We start from the raw sequence: 17,361 nt of genomic DNA, 5'->3' as shown, positions 1-17,361 counted from the left end.
GTTGTGCAATATGATGCAAGCATACATTATTGACTTCATCTCATTCGGATGCCAAAAGCGTGATGGACCACGAACTATTGCAAACCGAGATTGGAGAACGCCGAATGCACGTTCAACGTCCTTTCTTGCTCCTTCTTGTCTTTTCGCAAATTTTTGCCTTTTTTCTCCTTGCGGCATTGGGATGGTCTTCACAAATGTAGCCCACGGGGGATAGATACCGTCTGCTAGATAGTATCACATGTTATACATTGTTCCATTCACGCCAAAGTTCACCATGGGAGCATTTCCACTCAAAACCTCATTAAAAACCGGAGATTGATTTAGCACATTAATGTCATTGTTAGAACCTGCAATGCCAAAAAATGCATTCCAAATCCACAAGTCTTGTGATGCCACTGCTTCAAGCATGATTGTGGGCTTTCCATGATCACCTCGGGTGAATTGACCTTTCCACGCAACTGGACAATTCTTCCATTCCCAATGCATACAATCAATAGAACCCAACATACCTGGAAATCCACGAGACTCGCCCCATTGAAGTAAGCGGGTAATGTCTTCCTGGTTCGGGCGCCTCAAGTATGTTTCACCAAATACTGCACACACACCTTCCACAAAATTCTTTAAGCACTCAATTGCAGTACTTTCACCAATTCGAATGTACTCGTCAACACTGTCAGCAGGTGATCCGTACGCCAACATACGAATAGCGGCGGTGCACTTTTGTAATGGTGACAGGCCTTGTCTTCCAACTGCATCGACAGACATTAAAAAGTACAGGTCATGAGACCCAAGGGCCCCTACAATTCTGAGGAACACATGCTTTCGCATTCGAAACCTTCGTCGGAAAAGCTCTTTCGTGTACACAGGATTTTCGGAGAAGTAGTCATTCCACAACCGCTCGTTCCCAGCTTCACGATCTCTCTCTATCACCTTTCTTGTTCGCTTGGGCCTAACGGTGTTGGCACGTCGTTGATAAAACTCCATCTCCTCCTGCATCATATCTTCTATAGTCGTGTCATTGATAAGTTTGTCAATGACAACGTCGTAAATGTCCAAGTCGGCCATATTGTTTGGATCCATTCTATGACACAATGAGAAACTATCAGTGTAATTGGATAGGAGGAAGACAATATGAGAGGACAAAACAACTCTTGAATGTTGAGATTAATGAAATATGACATGTATAAATAAGAGAAACAACAACGGCTATATTCTCCAACGGCTATATTCCACAACGGCTATATTCTCCAACGGCTATATTCCCCAACGGCTATATTCTACAACGGCTATATTCCCCAACGGCTATATTCTCCAACGGCTATATTCCCCAACGGTTATATTCTCGAACGACTATATTCCCCAACGACTATATAGAACACATAAGTAGAAACGCAGTACACATTAAGAAAAATTTGAATACTGAAATTACAACATTAATGCAGAATACATAAGTAGAAATGCTAAAATTACAACACTGATGCAATACACATAAGTAGAAATGCTAAAATTACAACACTAATGCAGAATCAATAAGTAGAAATGCTAAAATCACAACATTGGCACACGCTAAGAAAGACAACAACAAGAATTAAGACATTCCTAGTTCTTTCATGGCGAATTCAACTAGGCGCTGATGCGTTGCTAACTGCACCTCGTTCATTTCAGATGTGTCCTCCATAAGGATATCTTTGTATTCCTTCAATAACCGCGCCTTATGAAGTTTGTTTTTTTCCTTTCTCACCTCCAGTTCTTCAGTCTTGAGCTTCTCAAAACTCGCAAGGAATCCCAGTTTAGCTTTCTCGATGGCTATCATCTCGGAGTTAGGAACATAATCGAGATCACTTGAAGCCGTGTCTCCTACTTTGGCCTTCCTTTTCTGGTTCTTTTTTCCCAACGGGCGGGTTGCTGGTTGTGTGGCCTCATATTCGTCGCCCTCGATTGATGCACTCCGGTCAGACGATGTTGCATACACCCCATCTACTGACTTCTTCTGCCTCGTTGAACTGGTTGTCATAAATGTTCCCTTCCACTTTGGTTCATCCTTCACCAACCGCCATTCATTCTCATGTTTGAAATCTTTACCCGTATCTACATGATATAATTGATGCGCCGTAGCCATGATGTCCTTATCTGAGTGTCCACTTTTCCAATGATTGACGGCTTTAGTGTGGCAACCAACAAATTTTTGAAGATCAGCATTCAATTTATTAAAATGAGATTTCAGGGATAACCATGTCCTCGAAGGAGAGGCATCGTCGCGGTACTCCTCATATTGGGCTCGAATCTTATTCCAGAACAAATCTGACTTTTGCTCATTTCCCACGACCCGATCGGTAGAAACGTTGAGCCATGACTGAAGAAGAAGTATATTATCTTTACCACTCCATTTGGTGCGTTTCTTTAATTCAGGCTTCGTTGAGTAGAAAATTCAGGCTCCTCGGGCATAGCCTCACATTGTGTACTTGAGACTTTTGAACTACTGCTGCTACCAGTAGGAGGTGCTTGGTATTGTGGTGGATACATGCAATATTGTGGATTGTTTGGATAAGACATTTGTGGTGGATATGGTCCCATTTGACCCTGAGGTTGGTTTTGATGGTAGAACGATTGTGGAAACATTTGATACGAAGGATTTTGAACATTACCACCGGTGTGAGGAGGTTGGTTTTGAGGGTGACACATCTGTGGATGTTGGCTTTGTGGTTGATACATTTGCGGATGTGGGTTTTGTTGTTGGAACATCAGCATAGGTTGGCTTTGCGGGCGAATCATCTGCGAATGTTGGTTTTGTTGTTGGAACACCATCATAGGTTGGCTTTGCGGGTGAATCATCTGCGGAGGTTGGTTTTGTGGCGGAAACATAGGCGACGGTTGCAAACCTTCACTTGTAGGAGGTGTTTCATTGTCGAGCAGTGGATAATATTGCTCATAAGGATTAGACATTTTGAGAAATTTGAGAATTTTTGGACAAGAGAGAAATTGTGGGAGTAAATGTTGGTGTTTCAAATGGTCTACTGCATTATATATAATGTAAAGAAGCTGAGAATTGAAAAAACGGTCGGTAAAGAAGCTGAGAATTGAAAAACGGTCAGAAAACCGGTCAATTTAAAAAAATTCAAAAAAAAAAGCCCAAACGGGCAGAAAATCGGCTCCAGCCGGTGGGATGACCGGCTCAGCCGGTCACCCACTATATAATCTATTTTTCCTCACTCACTCTCCATTCTAACCCTAGCCGCTCCTCTCTTCTTCCTCTCTTCTCTCACGCAGCTTCTTCTTCAACCTCTCTCTCTCACCTTCTTCCTCAAGCTCTCACTCACCTTCCTCTTTTCCCCTTCCTCTTTCCCCCTTCCTCTTTCCCTGACCTGCATCGTCTCCTTTTCCCCTTCCTCTCACCCTAAACCCTGCAGATCCTTCCTCTCTGCCTCACTTCTCCTTTTCTCCTTCCTCTCGACGCCTCCTCTTCTCCTTCCTCTCTCCCTCACTTCTTCTCCCTCGATCTCTCTGGTCCACGCCTCCAAAGCCCCAACCGATCACCAAACATCAACCGCCGCCACCAAACAACCACATGCAGTCACCATCGGCCACCAAACAACCACCACCGCCACCATACAGCCTCAATCCGACCCCCACAACCCCTGTTTGCAAGCTTCAAAGCCTTGAAGCTTGCAAAAATCCTTCCTTTTAACACATGCAAGGGCCATTACTCTCAGATCAGAGCTTCCAGAACTCACCAGAGAAGATTTTTTTTTTTTAGGGTTTGTAAATATCAATTTATGTGTTTTAAGTTTCAATTTCTTCATGTAAAGTTTCAATTCATTCAATAAAATTGCAATTTTCGTCCTCTGATTATGTCTCTGTTCAATTTACATTGTTCAATTTCATCCTTTTGGTTATGTTTGCCTCTGAAATCTGTTGGTGAAGTGAGAGAAAATAGCTTATTTTAATTAAGAAACTGAAAAAGCATAGTTGCTTGCAGAAGCAACCATGCACTGTAGTTAAGAAACTGAACCTGCCAACTGAGCATGCTCCAATGCTGAAAAAAATAAGATATGGTTTCTTAGCAACTCCAGCTGGGTTAAGAAACCAGCGTTGGAGTTGCTCTAAGGGATATAATGAGTGATGTGATAAAAGAAATGAGTGAGAAATAAAAAGAAAAATGTGAAAAATAATATGAAATAAAAAAGATTTTTTAGGTAAAATAATGCTACAAGAAAAAGAAAACAACTACCAACTAGCTCCTCAGAAAGAGAGTATCTCCGTAATCATCCGCCAAAGCAGAGTATCTAAAAATCTCAACACATTCGATCCCAAGCTCCATTCTTAGCAAGCAAGTCTACCACCGCATTCCGCTCCTGAAGCATATGCCTTAAGGACACACGCCAATCACGACTAAGCAGCTCCCCAATAGAAAAGATAGATGTGAATGTCTAATTACTCTTACACAATGTTTTGATATGTTGAAAATAGCTAAAAAAAAAAGGTGGGAGAGTGATTATAATTGGAAAACAGTGTACATTAGGGTTTGGATATACAATGAAAAATGTGGTGAGAATGGAAAAATATGTATTGGGCCAACTTTTTTGTTTTCTTGCAAAGATAAGAAGAAAACTCAGGCAAAATGTATTATGGTAGAAAAATACCAACTTGTCCCTTCAACCAATGTGAATGTTGTGCATGGGGTCAAAGGAGCTATGTAATTGTACCACCATCCTTCAAAAAAAATTCTACATATGTGCCAACTTTATCGTTTGGGAGACATAATTGGTCCTCAATATCTTCGTGATTGTGGGCACACTAAGAACATATGGCAAAGGCTAGGATTCCAGGTTGGGCAGGGTACTACTAGTTCGCATGTGCTGAAGCCTTTGCTAAATTAGTGGCTCGCAATGTCAGATCGAGTGGTGTTGGCTGCGATTTGGTGGGTGTGGTGTGATAGGAACACTCGGGTTCTTTAATACTCATATGTTTTGCACATTGAGGAGTTGGTGATTTTGCAAGGTCTTACCATCGCTTGGAGGATGGGGTTGAGGAAGGATATGTGTCAATCTAACTCTCTAAATGCAGTGGAGCTCATTGCTGCTATGTTGCAGAATCGACATAGGCATGTTGATGTTATTTGGATGATTAAAGACATGTTGAGGAGAGCTTGGCAGGTAGAGGTAAATCACATTTCGAGTGATATGGTAATATGTGTGAAGATTTCCTAGCAAAGGCCAAGATAGTTGTCAGATGGTTCTTGATGAACTCGTGATGGGGTTGAGCGAGCTTCTTATAATAGACTCTAGGGGTCTCTTTTGAGAGAGAGTAGCTTCTCTTTTGTTGTTTTAGTTTTCTTTTTTGGGGCGTAGCCCCGCTCTTGCGTCAAAATCACATCTATTTTTATTACTCTCACTTTTTTCTTTCATTTTTCATTCTTTTTCTCTCAATTCAAATAACTTAAAAATCATCTCATTTTTCTCTTATATTCTTTCATCTCATTTTCCCTCCTACATCCAACGGAGCATTGATAAGTGCCAATTTTACCTAATTTCGATAAACAACTTAGGCACTTATCCTTATGAATTCATGAGAAATCTTGATCAAATCCTACTTCTTCTGATTATAACTTATTGATAGGTGAAAATTAGGCTAGAATGTGCCAAAATTTGATTTTCATCTCAACTTTTATTGTAGGATTGAAGATTCAAGGAAAAGAGCAAGTTTTTGGCAAGAAAAATGAGTTTGAAGGTGTACTGGGCGCCCAGCGGCCTGCAGAGGCCGCCCAGCGCTCAAGGCGGTGCCAGAAACCTTCCCCTGAAGTAATCTGGCCGCCCAGCGCCCTGTACTGCGTTTTTTCAATATAAAAAGCTTATTTTAAGAATCTGGAGAGGAACTTGATCATACTTCGACCCATCACTTAGAAATTCAGAGAAACACTGGAGAGACAAGGAGAGAGGCTTAGGAGGCTAGAGAAGAAGCTCTGGAGGTTGGAGTCGGCGGCGAGACATCGTGACGGGTTCGGTTCTGCTCATTTTTCTTCTCTATTTGTAAAGTTATCCATGAAAATGGATAGTTAATCTCTCTTTTGTTGGGATTTGATGTAGTTGTATGATACTTATGCTCTCTATGTGATTCTCTTCAATCCGATCCGAAACTAAAAATCTTGAAATAAATAACGAAATAGAAAATAAAATCATAAAACAAGAAGCACTGTAAAAGTTACAGAGACAAGATATCCTGCTTAACACTAACATCAATATTGAAAAAAATGAATTAGGTACGCACTGATATGATGATTGTTAAGTGATGACTGTAATTTGTAACACTACTGCATTTCATGGACAATATCTAATTAACTCTATCTAAGTTGATTATCAACCAATGTTACAAATGTATTGTTTTGAGTAAGAGGCAAAGAAGCAGAACAATCAGGGTTTCACTTTCGCTTAATGAAAAGAAGACATATGTCTTCTAACTTGAAAAAGGTTAAACACATTACTGTAAATGTCTGGGTGTACATGGAATAAAACATTATAAGTATGGTTAAATGGGTAATTATGTATGTCAAAATTTAAATAATTAAATACTTTCAGTTTGGTTTGGATCGGTTCTATTTTGAACATGGGAACTGAAAATCCAACTGCTTCATTAACAAAATATCGGTTTTTTTGGTTATCGGTTTTTTCGAGTTTTGGTTTTTTGGGTCGGTTTGAGCTGTTTTAATTGGTTTGGTTCGGTTATGAACACCCCTATTTCATGATCATATTATTTACTCATTCTTCCATTTTTCGATTCACCATTATATATTGTTTCACCCTTTTTTAAATCATGAAGGGGAAAGATGTAAATCTTTCAATTTATCTGCTTGGATTGATAAAATAGATTTTTCCTCCATCGTCTCTGGTAGGCGGTGGTTGCCAAATGTATGATCGAAGAGGCAAAGACAAAAAAGGGGAACGAATTCAAACTTTTAATAGTCACGTGGGACTTTATTAAAAAATAAGAGAGACCTTTGGATCGAAATAATTTTCGTTAGTCGTTGTTTTCTCGATTTCAATTGGGACCTATTCAGTGGGGGTAGGCGCTAGGGGTTTTGTGTGGGCTTTTTTAGCACGTTTGTAAGCCTCTAGGGTTCTTTCGAGGTTTTCGCTATAGTGAATTTTTTTTTTATCATTTCGGCTTTATGCAGCTAGGTTAATATACTCATGTTGAGAGGGGATATTTCTCAACACTTTTTATATATATCCTTTTGCTTTTAATTTTTTTCGTAAATTATCTATTATTTTAATTTATTTAATCTGGTGATTTTTTCCTATGATTTGATTTGATTTTTATTAGAAGTGAGGTTTCATTTTGTTGTTATATGTTGATATTGATTTCTCTTCAAAATTAACATTTTGAATCAAAATATATATTATTATTGTTGTTATTGTTATTATATATAGAAACACTGATATGAAAAATAGTCAATCAAATATTAATAATTAAACATGTATTAAAAAATTTAAAATACTAATTTAATGTATATACACAAATTTGAGTGAATTTAAGTCTTATAATTTAAAATATTTAATTTTTTTCATATTTAAATAAGTAAAAAATTGTTGTAGACTAATACACAATTATCAATGTCAAAAAAAAACATAATATTATTATTAAGAACATATAATTGAAATAGTTGTTAAAATATATTGACTACAAAGGTGCTCACTAGGGTGGGGAACTTTAAAACTGGTCCACCAGTGCACCATTATTATATGCCGTTGGATCTGAGAATCTTGGAATATTCTTTTATTGAATGGTAAGGATTAAATCATGATAAAAAGGATAAAAATGTAAATTTGTAATCCCTCTTCATCTTCCCCACTTTACTGTTCTTCGTCTTCTCCAACCCCCACTGTTCTTCATCTGACCAGCGTCGGCCATGTCACCGCCGCCACCCCTTGACCTCACAGCTCCAACGATTTCCAGTTTCAGAACCTCTCCCCCACTTCCTTCCCCCCTCACTCCCACACTGCCACAAAAAAAAACCCGAAATCTCCAATGCCAAATACCCAGAAAATACCCATAACCCACTACAAATTAAACCCAAAATCCAACCAACCAAAATCCCCCATGAAATCATGGAGAAACCCCTGTGGTGTTTGAAGATCTGAAGAACAGAGAACATAAGCATGGAAGTGAAGATCTGAACAAACCTTGGGAGAACATAGACCAGAGAACATGAAGGTTTGAGGGTTTATGGTGGTAAATGAAGAGGGTGAGGAGTTTGTTGAAGAGGGTGAAGAATCCGCCATGGTCACGAACCCTTAGTTGCTTCTTGGGGATTGTGGTGGATTGTGACTTTTCTCTGACGAATTTGAGATTGAAACTGGGGTTGTGGATGAAGCTTGCGGATGATGAATCGGTGGGAAATTTTCGAGCTTGTGCCTGAAGAAATTGGTACTGATAGAACTGAAAAATCGCATTTTTAGAGTGTTGGAGAGGGTTATGCTGGTTCGTCTATGGAGAATGATCAGTGAAGTGGATTTGGGGAAATATGCAGAATATAAAACTCCAACTGTAGAAGTATCTCAAACACCTGTGTCTCTTAGAGGGTGAAGAGTTCTAGTCTTGATTCTGGGTATGAAAACAGGTGGTTTGATCGGTGTAAAGAAGGAAGGTTTGGGGTTGCAGGTTTTGTGGAAAGGGGGTGGCGGCTAGGTTTTGGTGATTGTATGTGGAGAAGAAAGGGACTGCTGACATATTTTTTTAATATATTGTGAATTACCAAAACTGATATTGGGTGCACCGGTGGACCACTTTTAAAGTTGTCCACCCCAGTGAGCACCGACTACAAAGATACAAAACATAATATTACACGAAAGTTGAATTGTAAATAACAAAATTAGTCACCCGTGGGGTAATTCCGCTCAGCAATGATATATACACACCTTCTTTTTTGTACACTTCATTTCCACTTATTTTTATCTCTATCTCTCTCTTCTTATCATTTATCACATCTTATACTTTCTCTCTCTTACTTTTTCCATTTCTTTCTATCTTTCTCCTCCTCCACCTCATTCCACCTAAAAAATGAGGTGTCAACAAATAATTATTCAATTCCGCTAGTAGAATAGAAATTAGAGTTTAATGGTTGTGGGTACTTTTCTTTTTAGAGAAAAACAAAATAGCCAAAGAAAGCTTGCTAGAGAAGATGGCTTACTAGAGAAGATTCGAAAACTATATAACTATTCAGTGACACTCACGGCGCTGCTCAACTCAACCATGGCGGCAGCACCAGACTGGTCTCAACTGCCGGCGGAGCTCCTCCATCTAATTTTAGAATGCCTCGACGACACCCCACTCGACCGCCTCCGCTTCCGATCCGTCTGCTCCACATGGCGCTCTTCCATTTCCCCCTTCATCCCCATCCACCAATTCCCCTTCAATTTCCCACCCATCCCTGCCGCTTCCCTCTCCGCACGCAGCATCTTCCTCATCAAACCACCACCACACCTACAAACCCAAACACCATGGTTGGTCAAAATCGGCCAAGACGAATGTGGCCGGAACCGCCTCTGGCACCCTCTCTTTCGTGACCGGTCCATTTCTACCTCCTCCCCTGGCGTGCTCGACCTCACCAACCTCCTCGTCTCCGACCTTGGAAACGAGTTCGTCGTCGCCCACCCCTCTACCAAGGGAAAGGTGGTGGCGGCTGCGGCTGCCACATTGCAGGGTTCCATGCTGCTCACGATTCATGAATCCGAGAAGCTGGCCGTCTTCGGCTATGGTGACGGTGACGACGAGCGCTGGACAATCATGCCGGCGCCGGACATGTCCACGAACTACCATGATGTATCCGCCTTTAACGGCAGGCTCTACGCGGTGGAAAGCGGTGGTCGGACGGTCGTGGTTGGGCCGGACTCAGTCCTGGAGGAGGAGCCGTTTGCTGAACACTATGGGCCCAACACCGGCTGCTGCTATAACGAGAAGTTCTTGGTGGAGAGCGAGGGCGAGCTCTTACTGGTGGAAAAACACGGGGGTTTTTGCGAAGATATCAAGTACAAGTACGAAGGTGATAATGATATTGATGAGTATAAAGAGGGGATGTTTAGAGTGTTTAGGTTTGGAGAGAATGAAGAGGATGAAGAAGAGAATGAGAGTTGGGTGCATGTGAGGAATGTAAGAGACCGGGTTCTGTTCATAGGGGATGATTGTGCCTTTTCTGTTTCTGCTTCGGATTTGGGTGTTGATGAAGGAAACTATGTTGTGTTTAGAGATGATGACCTGAAATCTGGTATTGGTGTTTTTCCCTTGGATGATGTAGGTTGGTATGGAGATGGGATTTTGCATCTGTTGGATTATCCCGGTTTTTCCAGCTTGTTCCGGCCACCCCCGGATTGGGCAATGTTGCATTGACAGACAAGAGAGTATGTATGTATGCAGTATGTTACATCAAATGGTTTCTAATTTGAAGCTGTGTAGTTTTTCTGCAAATGTCTCCATTTACTGCTTTGCTCTTTTTTACATCTTTAGTTCAACTAAAAAAATGATGTTACTTCATTCAGAATTTGGAAATCTACTTAGGTTTCATACTGTCAAGTGTCAACCACTTTGGATGAGTTTTCTGGATGCCGAGTATGTTATGCATTCTTGGAAATGGCAATTGTTGTTTGCTATTGTGCATTACTTTCTAGTCATATGGGTACAACTACAAGTACAGTCTTTTATATTAATATTGCTGTTTTCTTTTTCTTCATTTTGCCTGAAAGATTGTAGACTATGTGCTGTTTGAGACTCATTGGGGATGTGGCCCTAATTTTCTTTCTTTCTTTTGTTTGGGGTGACTTCTCTAAATTACTGTATAATGTATCCTGGATAATCTAGGGTTAGAGAGTATAACACTTAATAAAATAGCTTTTGCAGCTAATGCTGGATCAGTTAGAAGAACTAAGTCGGGTAAGATGCTTCACTGGTTGCTGTTTTGGATTAGGGTACCCTTGACTAGCTGTCTCACATTGGCTAAATGAAGATAATCTTCCCCTGTCCAGTGCTTGATTCTTCTCGTGGACCATGTGGACATTATTTATTAGCTTTGATAGTGTGATTGTCAGGTGTAGTTTAAATTCCACTTTGATTTCTTTGATCAATCCATTCATGAAAATACCCTTAAGATATTATGAATCTATACCTCGAATCCCCTGAGTTCGTTTGTTGTGACGGTCACTTTTTGCTCCAACTTAAGGGTTCTACATCATAAAGGGTTGAAACCTCCTGAATCTTGGTAATCACAATTCTGAATTCTGATTCCCTTGGAAGAGATTGGTTTACTGTACTGGGTTCCCACCATTGGAACCTGCTCAAAGCGGCCACCATCACTTGTAGGCATCATCCCCCCAAACAGAGGGATTTCTAATCTTCTCCATTGATCCTTAAAGTGATCACTTTGATTCCCTCTAAAAGACTCACTTCCTCCTCCCTTTTCACCTGGAGGGTGCTCAACTTTGCGGGCCTGTGCATATGGTACACTTGATGTTCTCCTAAAGGTTTTAAATCTTCAAGGTGAGTTTATTGAAGTTCTCTCTGTGATTCTTGCATCACCTTTTCCCTTGCAGCTTGAACCTGTTCTGCCTGGATCTACCTACTGCATGATTTGAACTTTACTGTGAAGATTCTAGCCTGGCTTCAATTTTTATTGGGGTTTGCCATACATGTTGATAGAACTTGCTCAGAATATAGAAAGAAAAAGGTGTATTATTGGCAGAAATTTTCTTTACTCCATGGTTGTACTAACAGTGAATAAGAAGTTGAAATACAGCAACCAATTTCCTTTCCAATTATCTATATCCTATCATCTTTCACTTTCTAACTGTTCTAGCTACCTACTGATCTGGGGTTACTTAACATTGCAATCCAGAACCAACATTTGGCATTTACTTAACACTCTTGAATTCTATACTTGGCAGCTGAGGCCTATCAACAAATGAAGTATCAAACAACATGGTAACTGTATCTCAAATTTTGTCACAAACACATGAGCGCACTGCGCATGTGTTGAGCACAGATACATTTGGAGATATCATAACTGGAGTGAGACCAAAGGCTTAGGTTATTGCTAAATAAGCAGCACACACATTGTCAAAACTTGTACTTTTAGATTTACTCGTGAATTTATGTAGTTTTACATGATACTATGTATGTATGTCAGTTAATGCTTGGCTTCTTTACACTAGATGATTTTTGACCTGTATACCAGAAAGAAAAACAGATGATTGATGATTGGTTATAAAACTAGGGTCCAATAACTCACAAGCTTAGTCTCTGTTTTGAGCACTGCCAAAAACCCTTTCCTTAATGCCACTCGCAGTCTAAGCTGTGAGTTGTCACGAAACTATTGCACTTAAAATATTATGATAGAATTTAGGTTGAGCGCATTGAAAACTTGAGGACATTTCTGTTTAGAATTTGAGCTAGGTGTCTCATGATACTATACTGTGTTAGTATATTGAAACTTTGATGACTTTGTGAGCCCATTATGTTCCAGCACCTAACTGTCCTACTTCTATTGTTAGCCCATTATGTTACTATATTGAAACTTTGATGACTTTGTTAGCCCATTATGTTCCAGCACCTAACTGTCCTACTTCTATTGTTTTCATTACCTTATTCCTATCAATGATATACTGGGCAAAACTGGCATATTTTGTTTGTTGATTTCAAATGGTGTGTCACGAATAATGATGAAAATAGACTGAGTTGGCTGGGTTTGGACTTTTTCATTACCTCAGTTTTGTGTTTGGTCTGATGTGAGCAAATTTTTAAGGTGTGATCTTACCTTTTAAAACCCTAGCCTGAATTGTTTGGTCTCAATTGTAAGCCTGAATTGTTTGGTCTGAATTGTAAGGCTCGTTTGGTACACCGTATTAGGCATGATAGTATAAACTTATACAATGGCTATGTTTGGCATGCCATTTCAGCTAGCTTATAGCTTATTTGACTAGCTTAAAGCTTATTTGACTAGCTTTAAAGCTCTATAAAAATGTTTGGTGAAGGAGCTTATTTCAATAGCTTAAAGTTTTAAGCTATAAGCTATCTCAGGTAGCTTAAAGCTTAAAGCTTATAGCTTATTAAATATATTCTCATTTTTATCCTTACTATTTTATCAAAATTTCACCTTTAGTCTTATATGTTTTCTACTAAACCTATTTACCTACTCATTTTCCGATGTACCAAAAAAAAATTTTATTTATTTATCAGTTATCACACTTGTCTCATATGTACATCGTTCCCGCATAGAAATAATTACTACTTCAGAATAAAATAAATAATTTTATATTACAAATTACAAATTATTTATTTTATTCTATTTAATTTAATAAAAATATAGAAAAGTAAATAAGTAAAAATTAATATTATATTTTTAAGATGATAAATAATTTGAGTGAAATTAAAAAATTTATAATAATTTTAATATTAATATCATATAGGTATTAATGTGAAAATAAATTAATGTTAAATATAAAAAAATTATACAAGTATGTCCTTTTATGTCATTTTACAATTTCAGCTTGTTCAACAACTAGTTTTACCAAACACTTTTGTTCAAATTACGTAGCTTTTCAGCTATCAGCTAGCTTATCAGCTTTCAGCTTTCAGCTAGCTTTTCAGCTATCAGCTAGCTTTTCAGCTTTCAGCTAGCTTATCAGCTAAACGTGCCAAACATAGCCAATATATTATGAGCTCATCCATTATTTGGTGCTCACATTGTATTGTATAAACTTATACATCAAAATAATTCATCATTTTAATGTATTAGAGTGAATTAGTTAATAAGCCTATATAAGACCATGAGCAATGGTTGTTGAAAAAATGTTTTGTTTACCCCTTCTCAACCCCACTTTTTCTCTTCCCAACACTCCACATCATCTTCTCTCTCCAATTCAACACACCCTCAACAATTACCCACTCCAATGGTTTTCTCTCTCAACATCCTACCCCACCACTCACCCTACCCCACCACTTTTTATTTCATATTTTTATTTAATTTTATATTTTTATTTTTATTATTTACATAAAATTACAATTATTGTTTTAAATTAAATTAAACAATAAACACTTCACAATTTTTTTTTTAATATAGACAATAATTTATTTTATTTCCTTAACTTAAAAATGGAAGACGACAAACTAAGCACACAATAATTTATTTTATTTTCTTAACTTAAAATGCAAGACAACAAACTAAGCACACAACACACAAATAACGTAATTAGTACGATACAAATCATTTTCCATCAAGAAGCATTTGCAAACTTTGTCCATATGTGCTTCACTAGATCTGCTTGCAGTTCGTGATGAACGTTCGAATCACGCAACTCGGATCTAGCACGCACATGATTTGCAAAAGCGGGTAACACCTCGGTCGAGTATGGTTGCGGTGTACTAGATCCACCTTCCCCAGATTGCTCAAAATCGGTCCAACGTTGAGCATATGAATCTCGTTCATCCTCAACAATCATATTATGTAATATGATGCATGACCTCATAATGATACCCAAATCAGCTATGTCCCACAAACGAGCTGGTTCACGGATGATTTTAAAACGAGCTTGAAGCACTCCAAATGCACGTTCGATGTCCTTCCGACATCCCTCCTGAACTTGTGCAAACAACTTATCGGGTTCACTTTGAGGAAGTCTAATCGATTTGACGAAAGTTGGATAAGAAGGGTAGATACCATCAGCTAGATAGTATGCCATATTATAGGGACGTTGATTCACAAAGAAATTCACATTTGGAGCCTTTCCCTGTTCCACGTCATCAAACACTGGTGACCGATCTAGAACGTTTATGTCGTTCAACGTTCCCGGACATCCAAAAAAGGCATGCCAGATCCATAGATCATGAGATGCAACTACTTCAAGAATAACCGTTGTGGTTCCCTTATCCCCTATAGTAAATTGACCTTCCCATGCTTTAGGACAATTTTTCCATTCCCAGTGCATGCAGTCAATACTCCCGATCATGCCTGGGAACCCCCGCATTTCACTAACATGTAGTATTTTTTGCAGGTCATCTTCGGTTGGTGCTCTAAGGTACTCGTGCTCATACAATCGTATGATTCCTTTACAGAATCTACTTAAACACTCCAGTGCTGTAGTACCTCCGATTTTGATGTACTCATCGACTGCATCTGCTGCCACACCATATGCTAACATTTGCATTGTTGTGGTACATTTTGCCAAGGGTGATATTCCTTCTTTATAGGCTGCATCAACTCGCTGGGTGAAGTAGTTATCACTACTTGAAAGGTCCGCAACGATTCGAAGGAAAACATGTTTTTGCATCCGATACCGATGACGAAACATTGCATCGTCATATGTAGGCTCATTGGCAAAGTAGTCCTCAATTAGCCTTCGGTTTGCCGCTGCATGATCTCTACTGACATATTTTCTGCTACGAGGTGCCCTATCTTCCAATATTTTGTTTCGACGCTCCCTAACTTGGTTGAGTATAAAAGCTTCTTCAAGTTCAGAATTTTGAAGGTATGTTGCCATATCAAAAGGATTTTGAACTGGAATTTCAAAAGGATCCATTTGTTTTGAAATTGGAAGAGATTTGGGATATTGGTTGTTGTGATTTTCACAAGAATTCGAAGTAGACTGGAAGAGATTTCGGATATGGGTACATCAATGGATCTATGAATCCATATATATAAGTACATTGAATGGTGGTCACTGGCAGATTCGAAATAAGTTATCAACTAGAGTTAATAATCGGAAAAGGACAAGATTCGAATTGAGTGGAACATATTCAAACACAATAACCCATACATTAAAGCCAAGCACTACAGACTTGACACCACTGACAAATTATTAAAGCAAACACTACAGACTTGACACCACTGGCGGATTCGAAATAAGTTATCAACTAGAGTTAATAATCGGAAAATGACAAGATTCGAATTGAGTGGAACATATTCAAACACAATAACCCATACATTAAAGCCAAACACTACATACTTGACACCACTGACAAATTATTAAAGCAAACACTACAGACTTGACACCACTGACAAATTATTAAAGCAAACACTACAGACTTGACACCACTGATAAGTTATTAAAGCAAACACTACAGACTTGACACCACTGACAAATTTGACCGAATACAGACAAATACTCGATTGAAATTAATTCCCAAATAGCTCTTGGGACAACTTCTTCAACAACTCTTTCTTATGGTCATCGAGGTTCTCTTCGGAAGTTAGCCTTAGATACAAATTGGTTTTCATCAATTGGTTAGTCTCTTCTTGCACCGATGCTATCTTCTCCAATCGTACAAGCTCTTTCTCCTTGAAATTTTCGTATTTATCCCAACCCCAACCTTTGTCCTCCTCCAAGGGAGCTTCTCTACTTTTATTTTTATTCTTTCTTTTAGCTGCCTCCCTACCGATTGGACGAGGAATTGATCCTATAGAGGTTGAGCCACATGCATCACTATCGTGAGATCTCTTAGATCCACTACTTGCTGAGCCACTATTTCCTCCTACTTGACTACAAAAACGTGGCAGATCACGGAGTTGTATCCATTCTTCCATCAAAGTAAATTGAACATTCTTCCCACAGGCGAATAATTCCCGCGCTTTTGCCAAAACATCATTATCCGACCAACCGCTTGCTTGCTGACGCTTAGCGGCATCATAAGCGCCAATCCATTTACCCAGTATTTTGTTCATATAATTCCAGCGGTTTCGGCATGCATTTCCATCACGCGGAGGATCGAATGAGCAATGCTCATTACAATACTCAGCAATATCTCTCCAAAATGTTTCTCCTCTCTGGTTTTTCCCTACAACACTACTTATTCCACAGTTAATCCACCCACTAATTAGCACCAAATTTTGTGCAGTGTTCCATGCTGGTGACTGGGTTTTCTTGCTCTTAGGAGTTGTATCCTCTTGATTTGGAGTGAATTGATTAGCAGCTGTCATGCCACCAAGAGTCATTTGTGTTGAAAATTCGGGAAATTCAGGTGCATCAACACTTGGAAAATTTTCATTCACCATTGGCATATGACCACTAGACGAGGGTGTTTGAGATGGATATCTCATAGAGGGATGAAAGGATGACTGGTTGGAATTTGGTGCAAAATTGTTGGGATTTTGAGGACATGGGTAGGAAAATTGATTTGAATCTTGATAATTGTTGGGATTTTGAGGACGTGGGTAGGAAAATTGATTTGGATCTTCATAATTGTTGCGATTTTGAGGACGTGGGTAGGAAAATTGATTTGGATCTTCATAATTGTTGGGATGCTGAGGACGTTGGTTAGACCAATATTGATTTGGATCTTGATAATTGTTGGGATTTTGATGACGTTGGTTGGGAAAATGATTTG

At 39.0% G+C, this 17,361-nt stretch overlaps 1 protein-coding gene across 1 annotated transcript; it reads left to right on the top strand.

The window, feature by feature from the left end:
• The first annotated feature begins 9,134 nt into the window (after positions 1-9,134).
• On the top strand, positions 9,135-10,720 carry LOC130748977 (F-box protein SKIP23-like). Its single transcript, XM_057602230.1, has one exon. The coding sequence runs from the start codon at positions 9,247-9,249 to the stop codon at positions 10,378-10,380; it is 1,134 nt and encodes a 377-aa protein (XP_057458213.1). The 5' UTR covers positions 9,135-9,246; the 3' UTR covers positions 10,381-10,720.
• The last annotated feature ends 6,641 nt before the right edge of the window (positions 10,721-17,361 follow it).

This window comes from Lotus japonicus, chromosome 3, assembly GCF_012489685.1.
Source record: "Lotus japonicus ecotype B-129 chromosome 3, LjGifu_v1.2".
Lineage (NCBI taxonomy): Eukaryota > Viridiplantae > Streptophyta > Magnoliopsida > Fabales > Fabaceae > Lotus > Lotus japonicus.
This window is presented reverse-complemented; position numbering and strand designations above follow the sequence as displayed.

Excerpts from the sequence above, each read along its gene's own strand:
- LOC130748977 (XM_057602230.1), top strand. The coding sequence starts at position 9,247 with ATGGCGGCAGCACCAGACTGGTCTCAACTGCCGGCGGAGCTCCTCCAT.